We start from the raw sequence: 21489 nt of genomic DNA, 5'->3' as shown, positions 1-21489 counted from the left end.
AGTAGGGATAATTTCAGAAACCTCCCCCCAGATTTCTAACAATTTTACCAAATACCCTTAATATTTTGAATATTACACTTCCCTCCCTTAACCCTATAAAATGACCATAATAACCTTAATATGTTAGTAATATTTTTCATGCAATTAAACAATCCACTCCTAATCTTGTGCATATGAATGTACCACACAATTAGACATTTAATGGGAATAAAAACAAGATTCACTCATGAAAAAACCAATTATGTTCTAAACATAATTTTAATATATTATAAATTAATTTTAGCTTTACTTGAAAATTTTTTAAATGAATAGAAAAAGATGTAAACTGAAGTTTTAAAAAGGATGGAGTTACTCTTGGTACTCCAATATTTGAGGGATAAGATATTATAGAATGTTTTGAGTTTAATAATATTGATTTTTTTTCTTTTTAACTTAGATTAAGGTTTTAGAATTTAAAGACTGATGGTGGTGGTAATCATGATGATAATGGTATTAATTTGAGATGTGGAAATATGAAAGGTTTAAAATAGTAAAGATGATGGTTGAAAGTAGGTTTAAAATTTTATGCATGTTTGATTTTTTTTTAGAATTTTTATAAGAAGATAAAATGACCTTTACAATTTCATAAGGATATTTGGATTATTCATTCAAAATTTTTACCATTGGATGGTTTTTGTTACCAAAATGATAAACTCATGGAAATATGTGTAATTTTTGAAAATTTAAGAGAATTAGGTGAAATTGTTAAAAATCTCAAGGGAGATTTTTGAAATTATCCCAAAATAGTAGGGTGGGCCTCCCTTAGGTAAATTGCTATTATAGTCCTTCAAACTTCTAGAAAATTTTGTTCAATCCATTAGGTTTAAAGTAAATTGTTCCTTAAAACTTTTGAAAACTTTGAATTTAGGGTCCAAAAAAATATTATATCTCAACTCACATTTTGAATCTCATCATCTTGTCTCATTTGATACGGTTTAATATCCTTTTAAAGTACATTTAAAAGTTATCAAACTTACCTTGCTCATACTATGTGTCATGTGCCAAAATGCTCAGTAATTTATTGCAGATTTTGGATGGAAATAGTATTAATGACCATTCATAAACATAGCTAGAAATTATTAAGGGGATGAATGCACATTGTCGATTATTGGAAGAACTATTACCATTTCACACCTGAATTCCATGCAAAATTTTCTCTAATTTCATTTAGCAATTGAAAGCATCTAAACTATAAAAGTTTGCTTGAAGAGGGAAGATAAGTTCCAAGTATCAAGGGGAAATAAACTTCACTTCAATTTTTAAGCAACCTATTTGAACCATTTAAAAATCTCATTGCAATCCATAACATTTAAAAGTAAAGACTGCTCTAGGTGGAATTTCAAAATACTAAGGATTATAACTAGATGTATATTGCACAAATAAAAGATGCTACAATGTTGCTAATTGTGTAAATAGAACACAACAGAAGTGCCAAGACTATCTTATTTATACAATCAAGTTTACAAGGACAGGGTAACTATGTTGGCAGCTCTACTGCAATGCTACACAAGTCAGCTTTCTGGACAAGAGGGGACTGGGGGAGAGAGTTTCAGGTCAGCTCGAAAGCAAAGTAAGGATAGAAAAGAGTCGAAGACTTTAGGTACTCAGATTAGCCATTACTTCATTGGCTCATTTTCTACAACAATCATCGCCCGCTGTAGCTCCTCCTCCTGCTCAGGTTCCTTGGCTGCTTCGACCTCTTCTTCAACCTTTGCTTCTAAATGTTGATGTTGCCTAGAGTATCTAACTATTACTAGACATATGAATGCTGCAACAGATCATCACAAACATGTTAAAAACAACGTGCAAATTTTACGGATTAAGCTTTCCTAACACTTCTATGTACAATATATATTACCAAGGCATGCCCCAACATCCTCCCACAAAAAGGTTAGATGATTTGTAGCATTTAATTGCCTAGAAGTATTCTACATAACAACATTCAGTCTCCTAGAGAGGTGAAGTTTGTTAACTGTTAAAGGATTACCTGCAAAGATTCGGATTCTGATGCTTGTCAGATTCCAAAAAGCTGTCACTGCTGATGCTGCCACAATCTTCTTATGAGAGCAAGCTCTCCATCTCTCCAACATCCAAGATTGTAGATAATCAACTGTTTTTACGAATGAACAATATCCTCTGTGATCAATAAGGAATCATATAGTTACTGTAGGTAGGAATTTGGGTAACTTGTACTACCTTTTCTGCATATCTGAACCGAGTAAGAGGAGTATAGCTTCGGACAAGTAAAGCTGATAAAGAAGCCTGTCAAAATCATAAAAATGGTAATCACATTTCCAGGCAACAAATCTCTCATAATTTGTAATCAGATGAATTCTATAATGCTAATATTATCATTAAGGAGTGATCTTACCAAGTGCACATAGTCTCCGTAGAGTTAAAAGATGGCCGTACTCAGCTCCAAGAAGTAGGAATGGTACTACCTAATGCAGCGCATGACACGTAGCTGTTTAACACTTCTGAACAACGCTAAACTGCTGAAACTATCAAAATGGCCTCGAGACCACACAGATACCTTTAGGGTCATTGCTGGCTCGCCTGAAAACAGCTCCCTTGTCTTTGAAATTGCTAGATTCGCAGCTGGAAGTATCAATCTCCCTACTCTTAAGATGTCTTCATCCTTTAGCTTAAATTCACGGTTATTTCCAATACCATCCCTATGAAGTTACCAAAAACTAAGAAAACAAAAAGGAGAAGAAATTGATCCGAGTCTTCAAGGCATTAAAGACGAAAATCACCTACCTTTGACGGACTGAGTTTGTGAAGAATGACAATCCCAAAAACAAGAGCCCCAGCTGAGACATGACTGAGAAAATGCTGAAACAATACCGTGTAAACTTGTCACATATTAATGTTAAAATTAATATATCTTTAATCAAATCTGACTATTGGAGCAGAAGTTGAGCGTACCTAACGTTGATACCACTTGTAAAGCAAGAAGAGACGAAGCAAAGTGAACCAAAACCAAACCAAAGGCTCGATTTTGCAACATCTTTCCACATAATCAAGTCACTTATCACTTGCCTAACCCCATCCAGATTACACTCATACTCATCATTTGTTTCTAATCATAAAATCAAACATCAAACAAGCACAAAATCAATAAACCAACAAAAATTTTTAAAAGCAGGAATAATTCATAAAGCAACAAATAACTTAAAAATATCAAGATTTTCAACACAATCTGAACATACTTGGTGACGGAATTGAAGGGACCAAACTGAGCTTATCCTTCTTAGACCTACCACTATGCCTTTTCTTCCTTGGCTTCACCACCATATCTTCTCCACCACCAAAGTCCTTCTCTTCCCTCATATCTTGCTCCAACCGTCTCCTTGACCGCCTATTATTCCTCGGAGAAGCATGAGCCAGCAATCCGAGAGAAGCATTCCTATTCTTGAATCTCTTCCGAGCCCCATTTCCCTCGGCAGCTGCTGCATCATCAGCCATTTCAAGCCTATCCGCGAGACGGGTTTTCGATCTTCTTAGAGGAGAAGGCGAAAGAAGCAGGAGTTCGTGAAGAGGAAGCCCGTAAGGAGACTTTGAAGGTGAAGGAGAGGCCATAGTTGGTGAAGAAGGGACAATTTCAAGAGAAAGATTTGGGGTTGTTACTTCGTTTTGCTCGTTGTAGTAGCGGAGTTTTGAGAGTCTTGAGGCCGATTTGGTTCGGCTTTTGGGGTCAGATCGATGATAAGGAGGTGTTGGATCCATGGATTTCGGATTCCTTGGCAAAGATTTTGGAAATTTTGATGGGTTTTTTGAGTATGGCATTCTTGATTCTGAAATAGGTGAGGAGGAGAAAGAGAAAAGGGCAAAAAAAAAAAATGAAAAAAAAAGAAAGAATAGCCGTTAGGGAGACAACGTATCTTTTCAATAATTTGAAATTTAACGGCGGTAGTGGGTTTGTGGGGTTTTACTTTTGTAACGATTAGAAAACGGAGACAAGTCCGTTATTGTTCTTGACTTTTATGGGCTGCATGGGCAATGCCAATGGCGGTTCAGAAAGCAAGTGAGCATTGGGACTTTCTAGTACTTTAAGTAGTTTTTTTTTGGTTACTTTAAAATTGACACTTGAGATTCTAGCGGAATATGTTGTTTTCTTACTTTAATTTCTTGCATTTTGTATGACAATTCCTATTCTTGAATCATTTCAGCCCCAAATATAAGTGGCCACAAATTTTCCTTCCAGAGTGGGCATTTGTAACCTTTAGATGGGATTTTCATGAATCGTCAACAGCCGAAGTGTGAACATTAAAGTTAATTTCTTGTGCCCCTTAGATAAATGGTGTGAGACCCCAAAATTCTACTTATTTTTATACCTCTTATTTGAATTTACCTGCCTTAAATTCTGAGTTGTTTTAATGGTTGCATCATGATTTTCCCCCTATTTTATTATTTACCTCGATGCATGTTAAGTTTCATAGTACAGTATACTAATGTGATCAACTAGTGAAGTGTGTGTAATAAATTTGGAGGATTATAAGAAGTTTTGCGCAAAAGGGACTATGTGACATGAGGTGTTAAGAGTTACTTAAAAAACTCTAGATATCTTGGTGAATTAGAGACAAATAAAGAGACAAAGAGACAGATATCTCATCTTTTCTTGCTATTTGTCAAGTAACCAACCAAAGTTGACCAAAACCTTGACCAAGATAAGCTTTTCTTTCTTCACTATTTCTTCCTTCCTTATCTTGTCTTGGCCGAAATTCTTGAGGGGAAAAGTGGGAAAAATCAACTCTAAATTCAAGTATTGATTTCTTGCTTAATTAGTGAGAGAAAACAAGAGAAAATCCTAGTCTACTCCGACAAATCTTGAATCAAACTTGGAAGGAAGCTATTGGAGAAGTTTTGAAGGAGAAACCCTTGGGTACTTCTTGCTTGACTGTCTATCTAAGGTTTTGGAGGTAAAGAGGTGAACTTTGTTAGAAATCTTCTCTTATCTTTGAATTTATTTGATATATGATATTATAGAAGTTAAAAGAAAAACTTGTATAGTGGATTTCATGATTTTCAGATTATGTTGTGAATTTCCAACTTTGTTTTGTGGGATTTAAGAGGTAAACTTAATAGCAAACTTATTTTTCTTCACTTGTCTATTTGATGGATGATACTCTATAAGATAAAAGGCATGATTTTATAAAAGATTTCATGATTTGTCAAAATTATGTGCAATTTCCAACTTTGGTGCACAATCCAGTTAGTTTAATTTAGAATTTTGAATATGTGAAATTTTGATGCGTTTGTTTATTAAGAAGATGGTTCATATATGCATGACATGATATCTTGATTGATAGCAACTTCGCCAAGAAAATAAGGTTGAAAGTTAGAAATTTTGTTGGAAATTTAGGAAAAACTTGCTGTAATTTCTATTAGAGTTGGCCAGCTAGAAAATGGCCATTTCCAATTTTGATTTCCAGAATTTTGTGGTGATTTTGGCAAGGTTGTGCTCAAAATACTTTATTAAACCTAAATCTTCACCTGTATGTTGGATTTGAGTCAAGACAAGAGAAGGAAAATGAGTTTTCTCCAACATGTTTTTCTTGCTCGAAATTTTCAGTTTTGTGTCTCGAAAATCTTGTCCTGTTGTCTTCAAATTCTTGGATATAATCGACATGTTTTTGCTCCATATTATACTTGAAACATGGATCTATCATACATGTGATTTTTCCTTGATTTGAACAAGAAATTGTGGCTCTTTCAGAAGTTATATTAGGGTTAAACATATAATTTTGTTTTTATTAAGTGAAACTTCAAACTCATATTTTCTCATTTATCTTGATTGTAAATGGATAGACTCTTGACAGTTTATATGACTACAGGACTTGAAAAGACAAATCAGGGTTTGAAGTGGAAACATTAAGATCAAGTGGTGAGTGTTCCTTGTGTTTGTGAATTAAATGCCTTGATTGTATGGTTATTATTTGACTATTAAATGTATTTCAAAAATCACTTTGCTATTGACAGGCGAGTGTCTACTTTACCACCTTCGATTTAAGTGAATATGAATTTTCAATGATTATATGATTGAATATTACTTGTGCATGAATGTAAGTCATTGATTAAATTGGGCCTTTGCCCTTTGTCACTAGCCTATTCGAGTTAGAAGTAGAATCGGTCGAGTAGGTTGGAAACCCTAGACCACTGTTTTGGTATACTCGAATATGACCGCGAAATCAGGTGAAGTACGGGCTAGTGAATGAAATGCAATAAATGAATGACTAAATGACTAACTAAATAAAATGATCAATGTCATGATTTTTGTTTTCAAATGTTTTTTCAAATATCAGAAGTTATAAGGAAGAAATGGAAGGAGACTGAATGACTAAATGCATGAATGGTTCTAAGTGAGTTCGTATCTTTTAAATGATTGAATGATTACTTCTTAAATGGCTCGAGACTATTTATTACTTTTTATTATTGTACAAAGTGTGTTAAATTGTTAAATGCAATATTTTTGTGATTTGACTGGTATTTGGCTTGAATGCTTGTTTGGGAATCTCATTGGGTATAAGTTCATCTCATTAGTTTGTTTTCTTTACAAGAGTTGAGGTTCGGAGCGGATAAGATTGAACTAACGTGTACTGATCCTCTTGCACATGTACTTTTGGTAGACATGTTGTATTTTTTATCATTGATAGTGTATCTTATATTTCACTTTTGAATTGTAATTAAATTTGAATTATTGGTTGAATTGTTGAATTCTGATGTTAATTTGGAGGTGTTAACAATTATTTTGAAAATTTATTGTAGTGAATGTAGTGAGTCCTAACGAGAGTTGGGCAGGCGGTCTGCCAAACTCTTGGGTACACCCTAGGGGAGATGAGATCATCACAAATAGTGCCCAAATTTTAACTAAATTTGGATAGAAGAGTCAAAAGCAAAGAAGAAGTACAGGATTGATAGTTTATACACTGAACCAGTGTCATTGAAAGGAAGAAACAATCTTCCTACTGTTTTTGAGTTGCAGGGAGGACAGAGGCAGCTAAAACAACTTCGAGCTTCAGGGAAGTGGACATAGTAGGCTGAATGCTAACCTGTCGATCACAGTAGCTTGATCAACATGATGTTTATTTCAGTGCTTTTTAGCATGTCTTGCGCAGAAAGCTCGGATTCTCTCAAGACCATCCTCAAGCAAAGATAATTCGACAGCAAAAGTTACACGCAGCCAGTTCTTCAGCCCCATGGGATACCCTGGAAAAAGATGATAAACCAACATTAACTGATAATACAACAATTTCATCCTCAAATGTATAGATGCAACAATTACGTGCTACTTTGAGATATTTTTTGCATCAAAAAGTTTATTCAGGTGGACTGCTCAGCAAAAGATGATGGATTTCAGACACATGTAAAGTGTCGACCTCAGATATTTACATAGTTCAGAAAGCAGAAAATTGTTTAGCAAGAACAGGAGTAAGCTGAGGTTTCAGGTTTCATGGTTAAGACGAACTCCACGAGGCATCCCAACATTCAGGACCTGAAAAGGGCTTACTTTAAACAGCCCTGGTGATGCTAGAGAAAAACTATTTCAGGCATCATGCTTTTGAGCCTTGAGATATACCATGTTGTTACTGCTAGTGACACTCTTGAACAGATATTAGAAACTTTAGCATAACCAATAGACCGAGTAATATGACATATGATACAGAGAATAAACACCAAATGTCCAACTTAGAAGTCTCTCTAGGCATACTTCATGAGATCAAGAATCCAGGAAAAGTCAGGATTCCTTATTCTATAAAATCATACCAGGCAGGACAACTACAGATTCCTCATTGGCAAGTCTGAGGCAGAACTCCATATCATTGTTTATGCCTTCCAGTAGTGATAAGTTTAGTTTCACCTGGAACGGAACATCATCTGTTAAAGTATTGAGTCCACAAACTTGAAGCATGATTAGGTTCACCAAATTTTCAGTATTAATCTTACCATAACAAACATGGATCCTTCAGGCTTGTATGGGCATATAAAGCACGGGATATCCTTGAGTCTATCATAGCAAACATCTGCTGTTTCCCTTAGCAAATTTAGAGTCCTTAAGTGGTAGTCCTCTGGTATTTCTTTCAGCAATTTTGGAAGAGCTGCCTGAAGAATAAACAATGGTGCTCTTATACGCAATGTGCCAAGATGATGATCAAAGAAACCTTTATTTCTACTGCGTGTTGAGGTACGCTAGATGTTTAATAGACAACGTAAGACACCAGCAACAAAAACTTGGTAGGGCAGCAGCTGTCATTTGAACATTGATGTATTTAACTAAATGAAACAGAGCAATAACCTAAAGAGATGAATAGAAGCAGATTGCATGCATCTTGAAGATCCGGACGCGTACATGAACTCTTGTTGACTATAACATTAGAAAATTGTAGAATTTGTTCAATTTCTATCTCACCCTTCTAGTCTTCTCATTGCTCTTAAACTGAAAAAGAGTAATAAATCATCTAGATGGCTAATTTGCTTGATTTCAAAACAAACAACCACGTAAGTGGCATTCAACTGATGATACTTCTGGACCTGGTCTTACAAAAGAAAGCCTTTCAAGAAAAGATGAGCATCTGCGATCAAATACCTGAATGAAATTTACTGGCTCTGGCGTGATGTCAAGACAGCTCTTTATGCTATCAATAATCTGACATCATAAGATGAACACAACAATTAATACATCAGTGGTTTAATTCCACACAAACTTGAGATCCTTGATTCTGTTAATACAAATCAAGTTTGGCATGGAGAAAATAACTGTAAGTCAATAAAGCTAGACTCTATATATGCACGAAGTCCATGTTGTTACTCAGTGCATATGTTTTTTGATCATGTGTTCCCATTGATGTGTACTGACATCAACATTTAATCAACAGATTCCTCCAACAAAACCATTCATGTCTATTCAACTCAAGAACCTTGGAACAACAATTTTCATCTTCCTTTCACCCTTTAAGTTTTATTGGGGACCATTCATTCATGTTGTTCTCTAAACCAAGACATGAACTAGAAATCTTCACCTTCCTTTAGCGTGTCACATTTACTCACAATCTAACTCCTGTGAGGATCAAATTAGCAGTTCACGGTTGCAACTTTTCTATCTTAAAAAATTTGAAACCTCTCAGTGAACTACTAATGAAGTAGTCCTGACAATGAAACTTTACAGAAAAGTAATCTACCAAATTTGCTTCTTAAATAGGGAGTAGGCTGCAATCCCCAGATTCTCTTTTATTCTATCAGAACGTCAGTGAAAACATTCTTATCAACCAAATGTCATCTTTCAGCAAATTTCGTGTAACTTTTTCTGAGAACAACAAAGTAACTGATATCGTACTACTAAAGAAAAAGAAAGTAAAGGAGAGAGGGAGAGAAGGAACCCCATGTCTTTGGAGGATGCCATTTTGATCACTCGTCACAAGCCAACCAAGTCGCCAACCAGGAAGCATCCATCTCTTTGATAAAGAGCCAAGTGTAAGAACTGGTACAATTGAACTAAAAACTCGCATTGGCACAAATGGATTCTTCCCAAAAGTAAGATGAGCATAAGCTTCATCAGCAATTACTAGAAATCCAAGCTTTTTCGCAGTCTCTGCCACCTGTGTAAAGCAAAGCCTCGTCAGTCACCAACATTTGATCAAAATGTAAATTTTGGAAAATAGGTGCACTCTATTTTTACCTTCTGTAAATGCTCATATGTATACACATTTCCACATGGATTACCAGGGTTGATAATAGCAATAGCAACTGTTTTATCATCAGCAAGTGTTTCTACATGACTCAGGTCGACCTCCCATCCCTGCTCTGGTAAAAGATCATAATGGCGAATTTCAAGCTGGCTAAAGGTGGCACGAGCTTCATAGAACGAATATCCTGGTTTAGGAAGCAGTATGTTGGCACCAGGACGAGCAAGGACTGTCAGCATGATATCAATTGCTTGTCTTCCGCCAAGAGTTAAAAAAACATCTTTTGGAGATATTTCCATCCCATGGTCACGAGAGAGATGATCAGCAATAGCCCTGGTACAGGAATAAAAATTTGGACATTTGTTCTTATATCATTCCCTCAACGATTTAGCTTCCAATTGCACTGGACAACATAGAAACTACACAATAAATGTAGACACTAGAACACTAAAACTTTAGACAGCCACAGCGGTAATGTTCACCTGCAAGTCCTTCCAGAATTCCAAAATTCTTTCCGAACTTCCATTCCCCACTAATCATTTTCTAAACAGTGGAAGACAATTACTCGAAACTTCAAAGTGGTCAAGTCCAATCTCCTCCTACACATATTCATTTTCCTACGCCTTACAGAATCTAAACCAAAAGCTAAGTAATTTTAGTACCCCTTTACAGAAAGTGTTGGTAGCATTATCAACATATTTTTCCAATAATTTTTTATCCTTTTAACAGCTTTTTAAACTTCACATATATCGCATCATGAAAACCAATATACTATTATATTAAAAACAATTTCCAACTACTCCTTCATCTCAATAACTCTTCAGTGTTTAGAGAAGATATCTGGCAAATCATATATACTACACCCATTTAGAATGTTTCACAAGAAAAAAACAAAAGGACAGCTGGTTTCATGTTTAAGGGTGTCCTGACTACATTCAATGACAAATGACTATAGCCGCACTAACTTGCCAAATGACAAGAAGGAACACCATCGTGGATACTGAATTGCATTACCGTACCAGTCCCAGCCCTGGTCCTGCTCCTATAGCCTCCGTACATAGAAATCAGAAATTAGTAATGGAAGCCATGGACCATGGTCCAGGCGGTACCAGAAGACATGGTCCATGGATCACTATCCCTTTGTCCTATTTTTCCTTTTTAGGTTAGAATCCTACGTTTCTCAATATCAATGAGAAAAACAGCATAATTGAAGGGTTAAACTACCATTAAATTATCATGCCATCTTGATATTTTTTCCTCGGAGTTTAAGAAGAAGACTCGGAAGTATAATCCGAAATGGCCAAACAGGGTTAATAAAATATGCATGGTGGAGTTGTACGTTACGAAAAGATTTTGGAAGAAGAACACTTTATACTTTAATCCTTTTGGCTGACATTGATGGTGTACTATGTGTCTATGTCCCACACTCACAAAACTCCAAAGGAAGACGAGGATAAATAATTTCTGAAACTCCAACTACTATGTTACCTAATCCAAATCATCCAATCAGAATACGTAGTAGTGTAATACTCGCCAACATTTTGTTTGGGATATCAAAACGTAGCTTTCAACTAACGGTGATATTAAGGAAGAGAAAAAAAAAAAAAAAAAAAGAGAGAGATAAGAGGGACATTGATTTTTTTTCAGCCAAATGCAAGCAAAAGCAAATAATAGCAAACATTAGTGGGCAAAAAAAAGGCCGGTTTTTCAATCAAGATGAAGAAAGATTTGTGAAATTTATCCACAGAAGAAGAAACCCCACTAATCCTTTTGATGCAAAGAATGCAGACTACAATATTCTAAGTGCTAGCATAAATTTATTTTCTTACAATGCTAGAACATACATATTTGATTTGATTTTATACTGTTGTGCCAAAGTTTGAGCAGATTAATTTGACTGCTGATTAGCAAGACAGTCCTTGTATAAATCTTATTTCCTTAATCATGGAAAAGAGAACATAACCATTACTTGCTCATCCTCTAAAAAAGAAGCAGCAGAAGAAAGAAGGGGTTATGCAATTGCAGTTAGTTCACCGTACCGTTTTGCTTCAGGAGTTCCATCACCTGGGGCATAACAATGAAATTTACCAGATTGGATTGCATCAATGACGGCTTCTTCTGCAACTTTACTAGGCTTGAAGCTTGGGAATTGACTGGGATCACCATATCCAAGAGGGATAACAGCCCTCTTGTCATTTGCATTCAGATTTTCCCTGAGAGTCTTGAGGGCGAACTTTATAGTCCAAGCTGATGCTTTCTTCACTGTTTCGTCCCCCTTGAAGTTCCAATTTGCAGTCTTCCCGTTTTCCATTTTCTCCTTCTTTTCTTAGTAGGTACACTGGCAGGAATTAGGAACTCGGATAATACCTGGAATATATCTTGGTCGTGGACTTTTCTGAGTATGTCGTAAAGATGTCGGATGATCCCTGGAATATATCTTGGTTGTGGACCTTTCTGAGTATGTCGTAACGATGTCGAAATGAAGGAGGTGGGGAGTCGGTGAAAGATGCTTAAGTTGCCTGCTGCATTTATCATGCTGCCTGCCGTGACTGTATGCTGACTTGTGGATTTTTGGAGTCTCCCTTTGGACATGGAATAAGAATCAAACTCCTCCGTATTTAAATCATCAAATTCAATATAGACGTGAAATACACGAATCAAACTCGAATCAAACTCTTCCATACTTGAATCAAATTCGATTTGATAAGAGCGCATTTGAGTTTAGTCCGTCAATTCAAAGTTTCAACAGCATTTTGTATTTAGATTTTCAAATTCGACTCCAGCTTAGAAAAGAATTAGATTGAGTAAATTGTCCGGTCAACCTCCAAACTATTAGCATGGTCCAATTTTGACCCATTAACAATTAATATTACATAGATTTTAAATTCTGAAATAAATGAATGCGTACGTAATCTTTTGGTCCTTATACCAAAGTTTGCCATTTGAGCTAACGACGCTGAGGAACAGCGTAACTTTGTCCCACCATGAAAAACAAATCAAGAAATAATGACTAAAATGATCAAACTCTCATATTTCTTGCTATTCTAACTATAAATCTCATAAAAATTAAAGATAAAAGGTGAGAGAACGGACGAGGAAAATAAGTTCCTTCATTTGAGGAAATTATGCACTAAATTATTTGAGGGACAAATTTCACATGTATTATTAAGGGGTCAAAAGTGGATCAAATAGTAATAGTAGTAATGGTTTAGGGCCGGCTAGACAATTTTAGTCAATTAAAATTTACACGTAAAAATTTCAAACTATTTGTCAAAATCTTATTTGAATTCTGAGTCAATATATACACCACAAGTCAAGGTAGAATACAATTTCAGACTCGTCCAACTAAACAAATAAGTTTGAATGTTGTCGCGGTCAACTTAATTAAATTTGTCTATCCGTCTTTGTCTTGCTGTGTAATAATGTCGTAACTATACAAACATTTTTAGTAGAAAAACCAAAACAGGGACTGATGGCTTTTCTCACGAGTCCTTTCCATGCCACGAGTGAAAATGATACCGTATGGACTCTTGAGTCCTTTTTCGCACGTATTTAAGTTTACTAGTACCAAGTACTATGAGCAATGAGACCCCCTCCAGGGTAGCCGACGTGGTGGTGTAGCCTCTAGTTAGAGCATTCATCAGAATTCTACCTCTGTCACAAAAAATGAGGAGAAACCCAATAATTCAAATAAGGGTTGGGGTCTGAAATGGGTCCAGATTCTTTTTTTTTGATAAAAAAAAAAAAGTACTATGAGCAATTAACCACGTCATCAAAAACAGATTTAGTTCTTTTTTGAATTGTGAATCCGAGGTTCGAATTTTAATTATAACAAAAAAAATATCAGAGCATCCCAATTCTTATACCTACTAATCCTCTTAGCCTCCCCTTCCTCTAAATTAAGATAAACTTTCCTATACACATTCTCTTAGACTCCCTTTCTTGATTCCCCTCTTCTTAGACTTCCCTTCTTATATATTAAGATAGATTTTTCTTATACACAGCTTCATAGGCTCCCTTATACAAGATAGTCCTAATAGATTACATTATTGTCATTGCCGTAAAATTAAAAAAAAAAAAAAACGCAAAAGTGCTACTCCCTCCGTTCCGTTTTGTTAGTCTTGATTTTTTTTTTTCACATAGATTAAGAAAGTGTAATTAATTTGGTTGGAAACATAAATTTAGATTAATAATTTCCTAAAATACCCTTATGCTAATCAATGTAGTCAATGTGTTCAATGTATTCAATGTAGTGGGTTAGTATTTAATAACAATGTATTAATAACAAGATATTTAATAAGGGTATTTTAGACAATTTGAAAGATTACTACATTTCTTAATGGGAAAGTGGACTATAATTTGGGACGGACGAAAAAGGAAAATAAGACTAACAAAGTGGGACGGAGGGAGTATGAGTTATGAATACTTTTTCCCGCGTTTCAAAATTTAGCATGTTATTAGTGGTCAAAGAGCGGAACCCGGCGCAAAAGGGTCCAAGGCCAAGCCATTTTCACGTGTTTCAAAATTTAGCATGTTATTGGTGGTCATAGAGCGGAACCCGACGCAAAAGGCGCCGAAGACCAAGCCGGCATCATAAAGGCTAGCGTACTACTTGCCTCTGACTTCTATTACAGAAATGGAAACTCCAAAATATTCACTGTTTAGTTTTCAAGAAAAATCACCATCCAAATAAGTTTCAATGTCCAAAATTGTTTCCCCATTTTGAAGGTGTGCGGGTCAGGACAAGCGAAGGCTAAACGCAGGACAAGCTCACTTGCAAAATAAAAAGTGGCCAGGACTAAATTCCCCGATTTCATTCCGGTGCTTAAATCAAAAGTTGTCGGAAAGTTATATTAAGTGGGTTGTGTTGCATGCCTTTCAAATGAATAAGGTGTAAGATAAGGAGTAAAATGATGAGGTATACTGATAATTTAATCTCGTAGTATAAGACATGGCGGCGATATCAGTAGTAGATCTGACTTATAGGATAGATGACTATCACATCAATCATATTACTCACCAGTCATATTATAATGACGAGTCGAGACTTTTGATATCTCGGCTAGGTGGTCATTAGCCAATTAAGGTTAGCTTTCACTGATTAACCCTGCATTGGCTACTTCAAGCTTAGCTTTCACTTCAATTCAGGTAGGAACTTTCTTTGTCCTGCCATGGGACTTCCCTTGTTCACTCTCCTCCATCGATAGAAAAGAGGGGGCAAAGAGCAATGCAACATCTGACACATTTAACTAAGCTTCAAGGCATTGTACACAGACAGAAAAGGGGATCGAAGACAACCACAGTAAAGCTTCCAACCCTTCAAACAGCACTCACAAACAAGACATAATAAAAGTTCATAATAACATATTCTTTTCCTTTCAGGTGAAGGAAATTACTGAAAACTAGGCATTTTTATTAAAACTCTAACTGTAGCAAGATATCCAACGAGCAGTTGAAGATCACACCAATGAAAACCTTGCGCTGAAGTACTACTTGTCGCATGTTCCAGGCTAGGATCATGATTTAATTGTTTCAAGGCATGAGAAACAACTTCTATTGTTTCTTTGCATGCCTCAGGCAGAAAGCTTTTATCCGGTTGAGTCCATCATCGAGTGCTGATGGCTCGACGGAGTAAGTTATGCGAAGCCAATTCTTGAGTCCTACAGCAAGCCCTACAAGAAATATACCACAAAAAAAATCTGGCATTAGTGATCCACGAGGATGAAGCTGAATGCCACTTCTTGTTCTTGCCTTCATTGATTAAGCAACTATACAAGAAAAAAAAAATACTTCTTGGAAGTGCAATAACAGCAGCAGGACAAAAGGGGAAATATATTACTGTCTGTATTCATAAAATTTCGAGTCAAAAAAAACAAATTGAGTAAGAGCTGATTTTGCCTGAGTGAATGTCTAATCGGCAAACGAATGGTCTGTTTTTGCATTCTACTTTTGGTTTGGGATGAACGACTTGCACATCTCAGTGATATATCTCCTGTTCTGCCTAAATGAAGGTATTTCCATCTCCAGGCCATATCACTATATGCAAGTATTTTTCACACTATTATTTCTACTACTTGTGCTTAGTCTATGGACACATCATTTTACTGGTTCAATCCACATAGAATCAGTTAGACATCCAACCTGCTAAATATATAGATATATCATCCTTCAGACTCATCTAAGATAGCCCATCGAAAGATGAACTCAGAAGAACAGAGATATGTTAGATTCCATTTAAGTTAAAAAGTTTTGGATCCATTACTTACTCTGTTTTTTGAAGTCAATTACCAAGATAATATAAATTCACAAACAGTATACAAAATTGGTATAAACATCCCCCATTTAGATGTAGTGGCACTGCAGCACATCAAATAGCTGCAATGAAAGATTTATACAGAAATAAGATTAACAGCTTGATATCACAGTTAACATGATTTAGAATAGTTAACAGTAGGAAGGATAAGAGATACAAGGAAAAGCAAGAGTCAACAGAAAAATGATGCTAACGAAATAGTGGAATGCTGAGATAACTAGCTTCAATTTCACATTGGACCTTTTACCTGGTAAAACTATCACAGATTCCTCCTTAGAAAGCTTGAGACAGAAGTCCAAATCATCTTGAATATCTTCCAGGAGGGACAAATCTAGTTTTACCTGGAAGCAAAAGTTTTTGTTTGATTCTTAACCAATATACAGCAGAGAACGAAACAAATTTATACTTATCAGCATTTTACCAAGGCAAACAAAGCTCCTTCGGGCTTGCTTGGGCAAGCAAAGCAAGGGATTTCCTTTATTTTGCTGCAACATGTTTCTGCAGCTTCTCTAAGTAGATTGACTATTTTCAAGAAGAATTCCTCTTTCGTCTTCTCAAGGACTTGAATTATTGCTCCCTGGTGAAAAGTAAAATGTCAGGAAAGAAAAAACGGAGTCAGCTTCTCAATCATTTTGATTAAGCTTTTAGGAACTTAAGTAGCAAAGATTGATTCCAGAGACAAAATTAGACTGCACATACAAGTTGGTAATATTAAAACCCCCATATCCTCAGAATTGCAGTACAACCTTCAAAATTTTTTTTTCTTGGGTGAACAATCTGGTATTGTAGGCTTTGTAGCTTTATAATCCACATGTATAGAAGCAAAATACTGATATGTATTAGTGCAGCATAAAAAGATTAAAAATCTTCAGCGCATCTGTCAGTTCACTTCAGAACATACTATTCAATGGGTAATGCTCAAAAACTAGTCTACCAAGAGGTGCGAAAAAGCACATGACCTAAGAAAAGCAAGAAGACTCCCAAAAAAAAAGTAACTTTTATCATGTTGGAAGAATCAATCATAAAATCCCAAACCTGAACAATAGTTGCAGGATCAGAGGAAATGTTGAGAAATGCAATGATGGAATCAACAACCTGCAAGTAAAAAGGCAGATTTTGGATGCATTAGAAGGTGATTGTGCACATAGTTATGACTATTGGATTACTGAAACTATAATCAAGCAGATGGATTTTATAATCAAGAGTTTTCTGATCCACAAGCAATAAAATAGTGCTTCCAGGGCAGTTGGAAAGTCTATCATCCTTTAACTCCAGCTGGTGAGTTTATTTCATCATTTTCACATCGAAGTGCAAGCTGTGCAGCATGTATAATGTAGAAGGAAACCATATTCCAAAGAAGTGCAGCATGTATAATGTGGAAGGAACCATAATGCAGAATGAGAGTACCCCATGTTTCTTGAGAATGCCATTGGGATCGTTCGTGACAAGCCACCCAATTCGCCAACCGGGAACAATCCACCTTTTTGATATGGATCCGACTGTTATCACAGGAGCAATTGATCCAAAGACTCCCATTGGCACGAAAGGATTCTTTCCAAATGCAAGATGATAATAAACTTCATCAGAAATCACTAAGATCCCAAGCTTTCTAGCAGTTTCAGCAACCTGGAAAAGCATGCACTTCAAATCATGAATAATGGATATTGTAAATTAAGCAGCATTCACATCCTGGTAGAAAAAATTTAGACACCTTCTTTAAATGTTCATATTTATAGACATTTCCACAAGGATTTCCAGGATTAATGATGACTATGGCAACTGTATTTTCATCTGCAAGCAATTCGACAGTGTGAAGATTGACTTCCCAATCTTTCTCTGGAAGAAGATCAAAGTAACGAAATTCAATATTGCTGAATATTGCCCGAGCCTCATAATAAGGATAGCCAGGTCTTGGAAGTAGAATGTTGGCATTAGGACGAGCAAGGACAGTTAAGATCACTTCAATTGCTTGGGTACATCCACTCGTTAGATAAACATCGTCTGGTGATAACTTGTATGGAAGATCACGTGAAAGGTGCTCTGCTACTGCCCTGTTAAATAAACAAATACCATGCAGTTTATATCACACTAGTGCGACCAGGGGCGGATTTAAGGTGGGGGCACTGAGGGCACGGCCCCCACTGCCTCTCTTAAATTCCTATAATACTTATACAATTTTGACATAATTTTAAGCGTGCGCTCAGAGTTTTTTTAGAAAAGATGTAAAAGAATAGGTCACAAAATTTAGTTTAGTTACTTATATTGATAAACATATACTTCTTGAAGTTCAAAATGAGAAAGTTGTAAACCGTTATCAAAATATGAAAATTCTTCGTGAGCAATTGTAAATAATTTAGTTTGTTTTTGAAATAAAATTATTATTACATTAATAATTTTGATTTTGTCTTTTTTATGTTTTTCATGGAATGTACGTATCATTTGTACTTATTGGTGAATTTATTTTTATTTTTTACTTTAAAAACCAAAAAAAAAAAAAAAGAGTAGATAAAAAATTTTAGTGTTATTTTTGTCCCCACTAAGTTTTTTTCTGGGTTCGCCGCTGAGTGCGACACTTAAAAATTCTATATCTGGATCAGACCAAAGCCATGTTGTAGCATCGACTTTCTTGGCTTATTGCTGAATACCCATCCAAAAAGTTGAGGGCATAATCATGCTTATAAGAAAATGAAGGTTGCATCAATATCTGTTGCCTTGACAAACACCTCCTGAATAGGACGAGCTGTAGTTTCCTGTGATTTTCCTACTTAGAATCCCGCAAAAGCGTTTCCGACTTGTTAAAGGGCAGTACTAAAAGTAATACTCTTGATGTTGGAATCATTTGATGATTTCATGAAACTAAAATATGCTTAAAATAGGTTTCTCTACGGTTTACAAACATTCTGGAATTACAGAGGTACTAAAAACCTGAAGTTTATTCTCACGGAACCATAGCTTGAATCCCATTCTTAAAACAGCAAACAAAGATTTGATATGTACGATATCAGGAAATTTAGCAGCCAGTAAAAAGTTCTTGGAACATGATAGGAACATCTTATTCACTTATTCAGATTTCAAAATATTGTGAGACAGTGAAGTAGCAGATACAGCATTTTGGAATCCTTGACTCCGAACTTCCTTTCTTTTTTTTCATCCTTTTCCTTGGGTACACATTTATTCATTGCATGAACGACTGCTAGCTGCAGCCGTCATTAGAAAGAGACAGAGCATATATTGAGTTTGCATGTCACTTCCTCAGAACAAAGTAGAGTTTAAGCCCACAAAACTTTCAAATTTGCTTCTTTAAACAATTGATAACATCCCTTGATGACAGTGATAGGCTAACTACTCCTATAAAAATAATAGTCTTTGTCTACAGATATTCAGATTCTTGTTCAAATTATTTCTGGAACATGGTATCCAAAAATCTAATCATTTTATGGAAATTACCATTATCAGTAGTGACTCAACCAAAAAAAATCCTCATTTGACTGATTTTAAGGACTAAACCACAAGCAGCGATATCCCTTATGATGCATATCTAAAAGCTCCACAAATTGTGACTAAAAATTCTACAGAAATATACATACTCCTAATCGAAAGGATTCATATAATCATATATACACACCAATCCCTGCATGCACTAAAAGAGGAGGGGAAAACCATCTTGAAAGGTGGTTAAACCATTGATATGACGTTGCAGGTAGTGCATGCGGGGTTAAAAAGATTTAGAACCAGAGAAACTGGGCCACCTCAGGAAATAATAAACTACTCTGCACCTTATAAAACAGCAAAACATCAATCAGTGGAATAACAAACAAAAAATGCTTACTTTCTTGCAGGAAGAGTACCAACACTGGGGGAGTAACCATTGAACTTAGCAGAGTAAAGGGCGTCAGAGATTGCATTTTCAGCCTCAGGAGCTGTCCGAAAACTTGGGAAGGGAGAAGGGTCACCATGGCCTAAAGGAATCGTGGGTCTGGGGTCATTTGGGTTCAAATTTCCCATCAACTTGTCCAGAACACCTCTCACAGTTACTGCCGAGGACCTCACTAGTAACTCGTCTCCCTTGAAACTCCATTCTTTTGGGGAAAATTCATTCTCAGTCGCCATTTTCTTCTTGGTATATCCTCCTGCTCCTACTTCTCGGGTTTACTATTTTCAAGGCGAGGAGAGTGGAGTGGAGACCAAGTATGGAAATTGGCAAGTGAAGGCTGAATATGCAACATTTATATAGCGGTTGCAAACCGTAACGTGTTCAAACTTTGGTTTGAATACTTCGCATACCTGAAATTCGGGACGCCAGTTGGTTGGGGTCAGCTTGTATCAACTCGAATTCCTGTAACGTTTGGTTGAGAAATGTTGGGTGTGTTTTGAATAGGAGATTATTTGGAAAAAATTAATTTAAAAAAATGTGATTTATATGGGATTAAAAAAAAAAGACAGTTAGAAAATTGTGTTTATGATATAATGTGAATAATATTTGATTTTTTTTTTTTTTTTTGCAAATTACGGTAAACAAGCACACCCATTTTCTCTTTTAAGGTTTTTATTACGGATTACACTTAAATCATACTTAACTCATTCGTAAACAAGCAATTATTTGATTATATAAAATTACACGTAATCCACAATATAATTAGACTATATTCACAATTTCTAATGCTTAACTAGTATCCTTAATAACTTATGAAATCTCGATTATAGTTATTTTACCACTAAATTAATGCCTTATCAAAGTTGAACTTTTCTCAAGTACCACATTATTTCGTATTGTAACATGAAAGGGATGTTAAGGGATATTATGAACTCGCACATATTATCAGGATAATTGATAGCGCTTTTAAAGTTAATGAACAAACTTTGAAGTTAATAATGAATGAATGATAAATCTTCTGTAAATATATTTATTTTGATGTGGTCAACAAATTTGGAATGAACAAATTTCGAATTGAACTCTCTTCAGGTGTCTCGTCTGCAAGTGCGACCAAGTAAGTAGCCAAATTGTGGCGGTCGAAGTGGACCATTGCTGCTGATGCTTTCTTGGAACTCGTCTGTTTCTGTATAGATTTTCCTCGTTGGTGATTATTCGTACAAGGTACATCACTAAAAATACTAATTAAAGTACAATTTGACATTGGACACGTGAAATTTCATAGTTTGTCAATTTTTCGGTTTCTTGATCGCCAAGCCATAGATATCCTAGAAAGTGAGCATGTTTTTTTTTTTCGGAAACGACAACAGTTGTATAATCTAATCTATTCTATATTAAGGGAGAGAAGGCGGACCTAAGGAGGCCAGGGATAATCCGGAGGGGACTGAACCGTCACCGGACCAAACAGATGCACAACACACCCGTCTGGATTTTTTGAAACCAACCACTTAAATGTGGCATTTTAACGGGAGGCAAGGTTTGAATCCTTGCCTTCCACCCCACCAAGCGTGGTTAAGTGAGCA

At 35.8% G+C, this 21489-nt stretch overlaps 3 protein-coding genes and 1 long non-coding RNA gene across 6 annotated transcripts; 1 reads left to right on the top strand and 3 right to left on the bottom strand.

Moving 5' to 3' along the window:
- Positions 1-1376: 1376 nt before the first annotated feature.
- LOC113689711 (reticulon-like protein B17) lies at positions 1377-3952 on the bottom strand. Of its 2 annotated transcripts, none has more exons than XM_072051017.1 (8): positions 3303-3952; positions 2968-3121; positions 2800-2874; positions 2573-2714; positions 2411-2480; positions 2236-2301; positions 2027-2149; positions 1377-1807 (listed from the first exon to the last, which is right to left on the bottom strand). In XM_072051017.1, exons 1-8 carry the CDS (start codon positions 3826-3828, stop codon positions 1656-1658), a joined length of 1308 nt encoding a protein of 435 aa, XP_071907118.1. In that variant the 5' UTR covers positions 3829-3952; the 3' UTR covers positions 1377-1655. The 2 variants fall into 2 exon arrangements, with proteins under 2 accessions (XP_071907118.1, XP_027063251.1); XM_027207450.2 differs by having other exon boundaries at positions 3252-3942.
- Positions 3953-4677: 725 nt separating this feature from the next.
- On the top strand, positions 4678-7384 carry LOC140007769 (uncharacterized). The gene is made up of 2 exons (XR_011815173.1): positions 4678-4961; positions 5877-7384. It is a non-coding gene; the product is annotated as an uncharacterized lncRNA (long non-coding RNA).
- On the bottom strand, positions 6893-12235 carry LOC113688910 (nicotianamine aminotransferase 1-like). The gene is made up of 7 exons (XM_027206737.2): positions 11762-12235; positions 9716-10055; positions 9417-9635; positions 8627-8686; positions 7987-8142; positions 7807-7900; positions 6893-7248 (listed from the first exon to the last, which is right to left on the bottom strand). The coding sequence occupies exons 1-7, from the start codon at positions 12031-12033 to the stop codon at positions 7130-7132; spliced, it is 1260 nt and encodes a 419-aa protein (XP_027062538.1). The 5' UTR covers positions 12034-12235; the 3' UTR covers positions 6893-7129.
- Positions 12236-14950: 2715 nt separating this feature from the next.
- On the bottom strand, positions 14951-20237 carry LOC113691110 (nicotianamine aminotransferase 1-like). Of its 2 annotated transcripts, XR_011815172.1 has the most exons (8): positions 19865-20237; positions 17747-18086; positions 17443-17661; positions 17071-17130; positions 16457-16612; positions 16283-16376; positions 15989-16097; positions 14951-15394 (listed from the first exon to the last, which is right to left on the bottom strand). XR_011815172.1 is itself a non-coding variant. In XM_027209312.2 (7 exons), exons 1-7 carry the CDS (start codon positions 20143-20145, stop codon positions 15276-15278), a joined length of 1269 nt encoding a protein of 422 aa, XP_027065113.1. In that variant the 5' UTR covers positions 20146-20236; the 3' UTR covers positions 14951-15275. The 2 variants fall into 2 exon arrangements, 1 of the variants encoding a protein (XP_027065113.1); XM_027209312.2 differs by lacking the exon at positions 15989-16097 and having other exon boundaries at positions 19865-20236.
- Between the last annotated feature and the right edge of the window lie 1252 nt (positions 20238-21489).

This window comes from Coffea arabica, chromosome 5c (genome assembly GCF_036785885.1).
Source record: "Coffea arabica cultivar ET-39 chromosome 5c, Coffea Arabica ET-39 HiFi, whole genome shotgun sequence".
Classification (NCBI taxonomy): Eukaryota; Viridiplantae; Streptophyta; class Magnoliopsida; order Gentianales; family Rubiaceae; genus Coffea; species Coffea arabica.
Note: the sequence above shows the minus strand (reverse complement) of the source record. Positions and strands in the feature narration are given on the sequence as shown.

What these genes read in the sequence shown, in the direction of transcription:
- LOC113689711 (XM_027207450.2), bottom strand. Translation starts at nt 3,828, where the DNA reads ATGCCATACTCAAAAAACCCATCAAAATTTCCAAAATCTTTGCCAAGG. An exon ending in ACAAGTGGTATCAACGTTAG is followed by an intron (nt 2,875 to 2,967) that starts GTACGCTCAACT and finishes GTATTGTTTCAG; the next exon opens with CATTTTCTCAGTCATGTCTC. An exon ending in ACAAACTCAGTCCGTCAAAG is followed by an intron (nt 2,715 to 2,799) that starts GTAGGTGATTTT and finishes GTAACTTCATAG; the next exon opens with GGATGGTATTGGAAATAACC.
- LOC113688910 (XM_027206737.2), bottom strand. Translation starts at nt 12,033, where the DNA reads ATGGAAAACGGGAAGACTGCAAATTGGAACTTCAAGGGGGACGAAACA. An exon ending in AAGGATCCATGTTTGTTATG is followed by an intron (nt 7,901 to 7,986) that starts GTAAGATTAATA and finishes GTTCCGTTCCAG; the next exon opens with GTGAAACTAAACTTATCACT. An exon ending in ATCTGTAGTTGTCCTGCCTG is followed by an intron (nt 7,249 to 7,806) that starts GTATGATTTTAT and finishes ATCTTTTTCCAG; the next exon opens with GGTATCCCATGGGGCTGAAG.
- LOC113691110 (XM_027209312.2), bottom strand. Translation starts at nt 20,145, where the DNA reads ATGGCGACTGAGAATGAATTTTCCCCAAAAGAATGGAGTTTCAAGGGA. An exon ending in GCATTCTCAAGAAACATGGG is followed by an intron (nt 17,131 to 17,442) that starts GTACTCTCATTC and finishes TTTTACTTGCAG; the next exon opens with GTTGTTGATTCCATCATTGC. An exon ending in ATCTGTGATAGTTTTACCAG is followed by an intron (nt 15,395 to 16,282) that starts GTAAAAGGTCCA and finishes TATTTCTTGTAG; the next exon opens with GGCTTGCTGTAGGACTCAAG.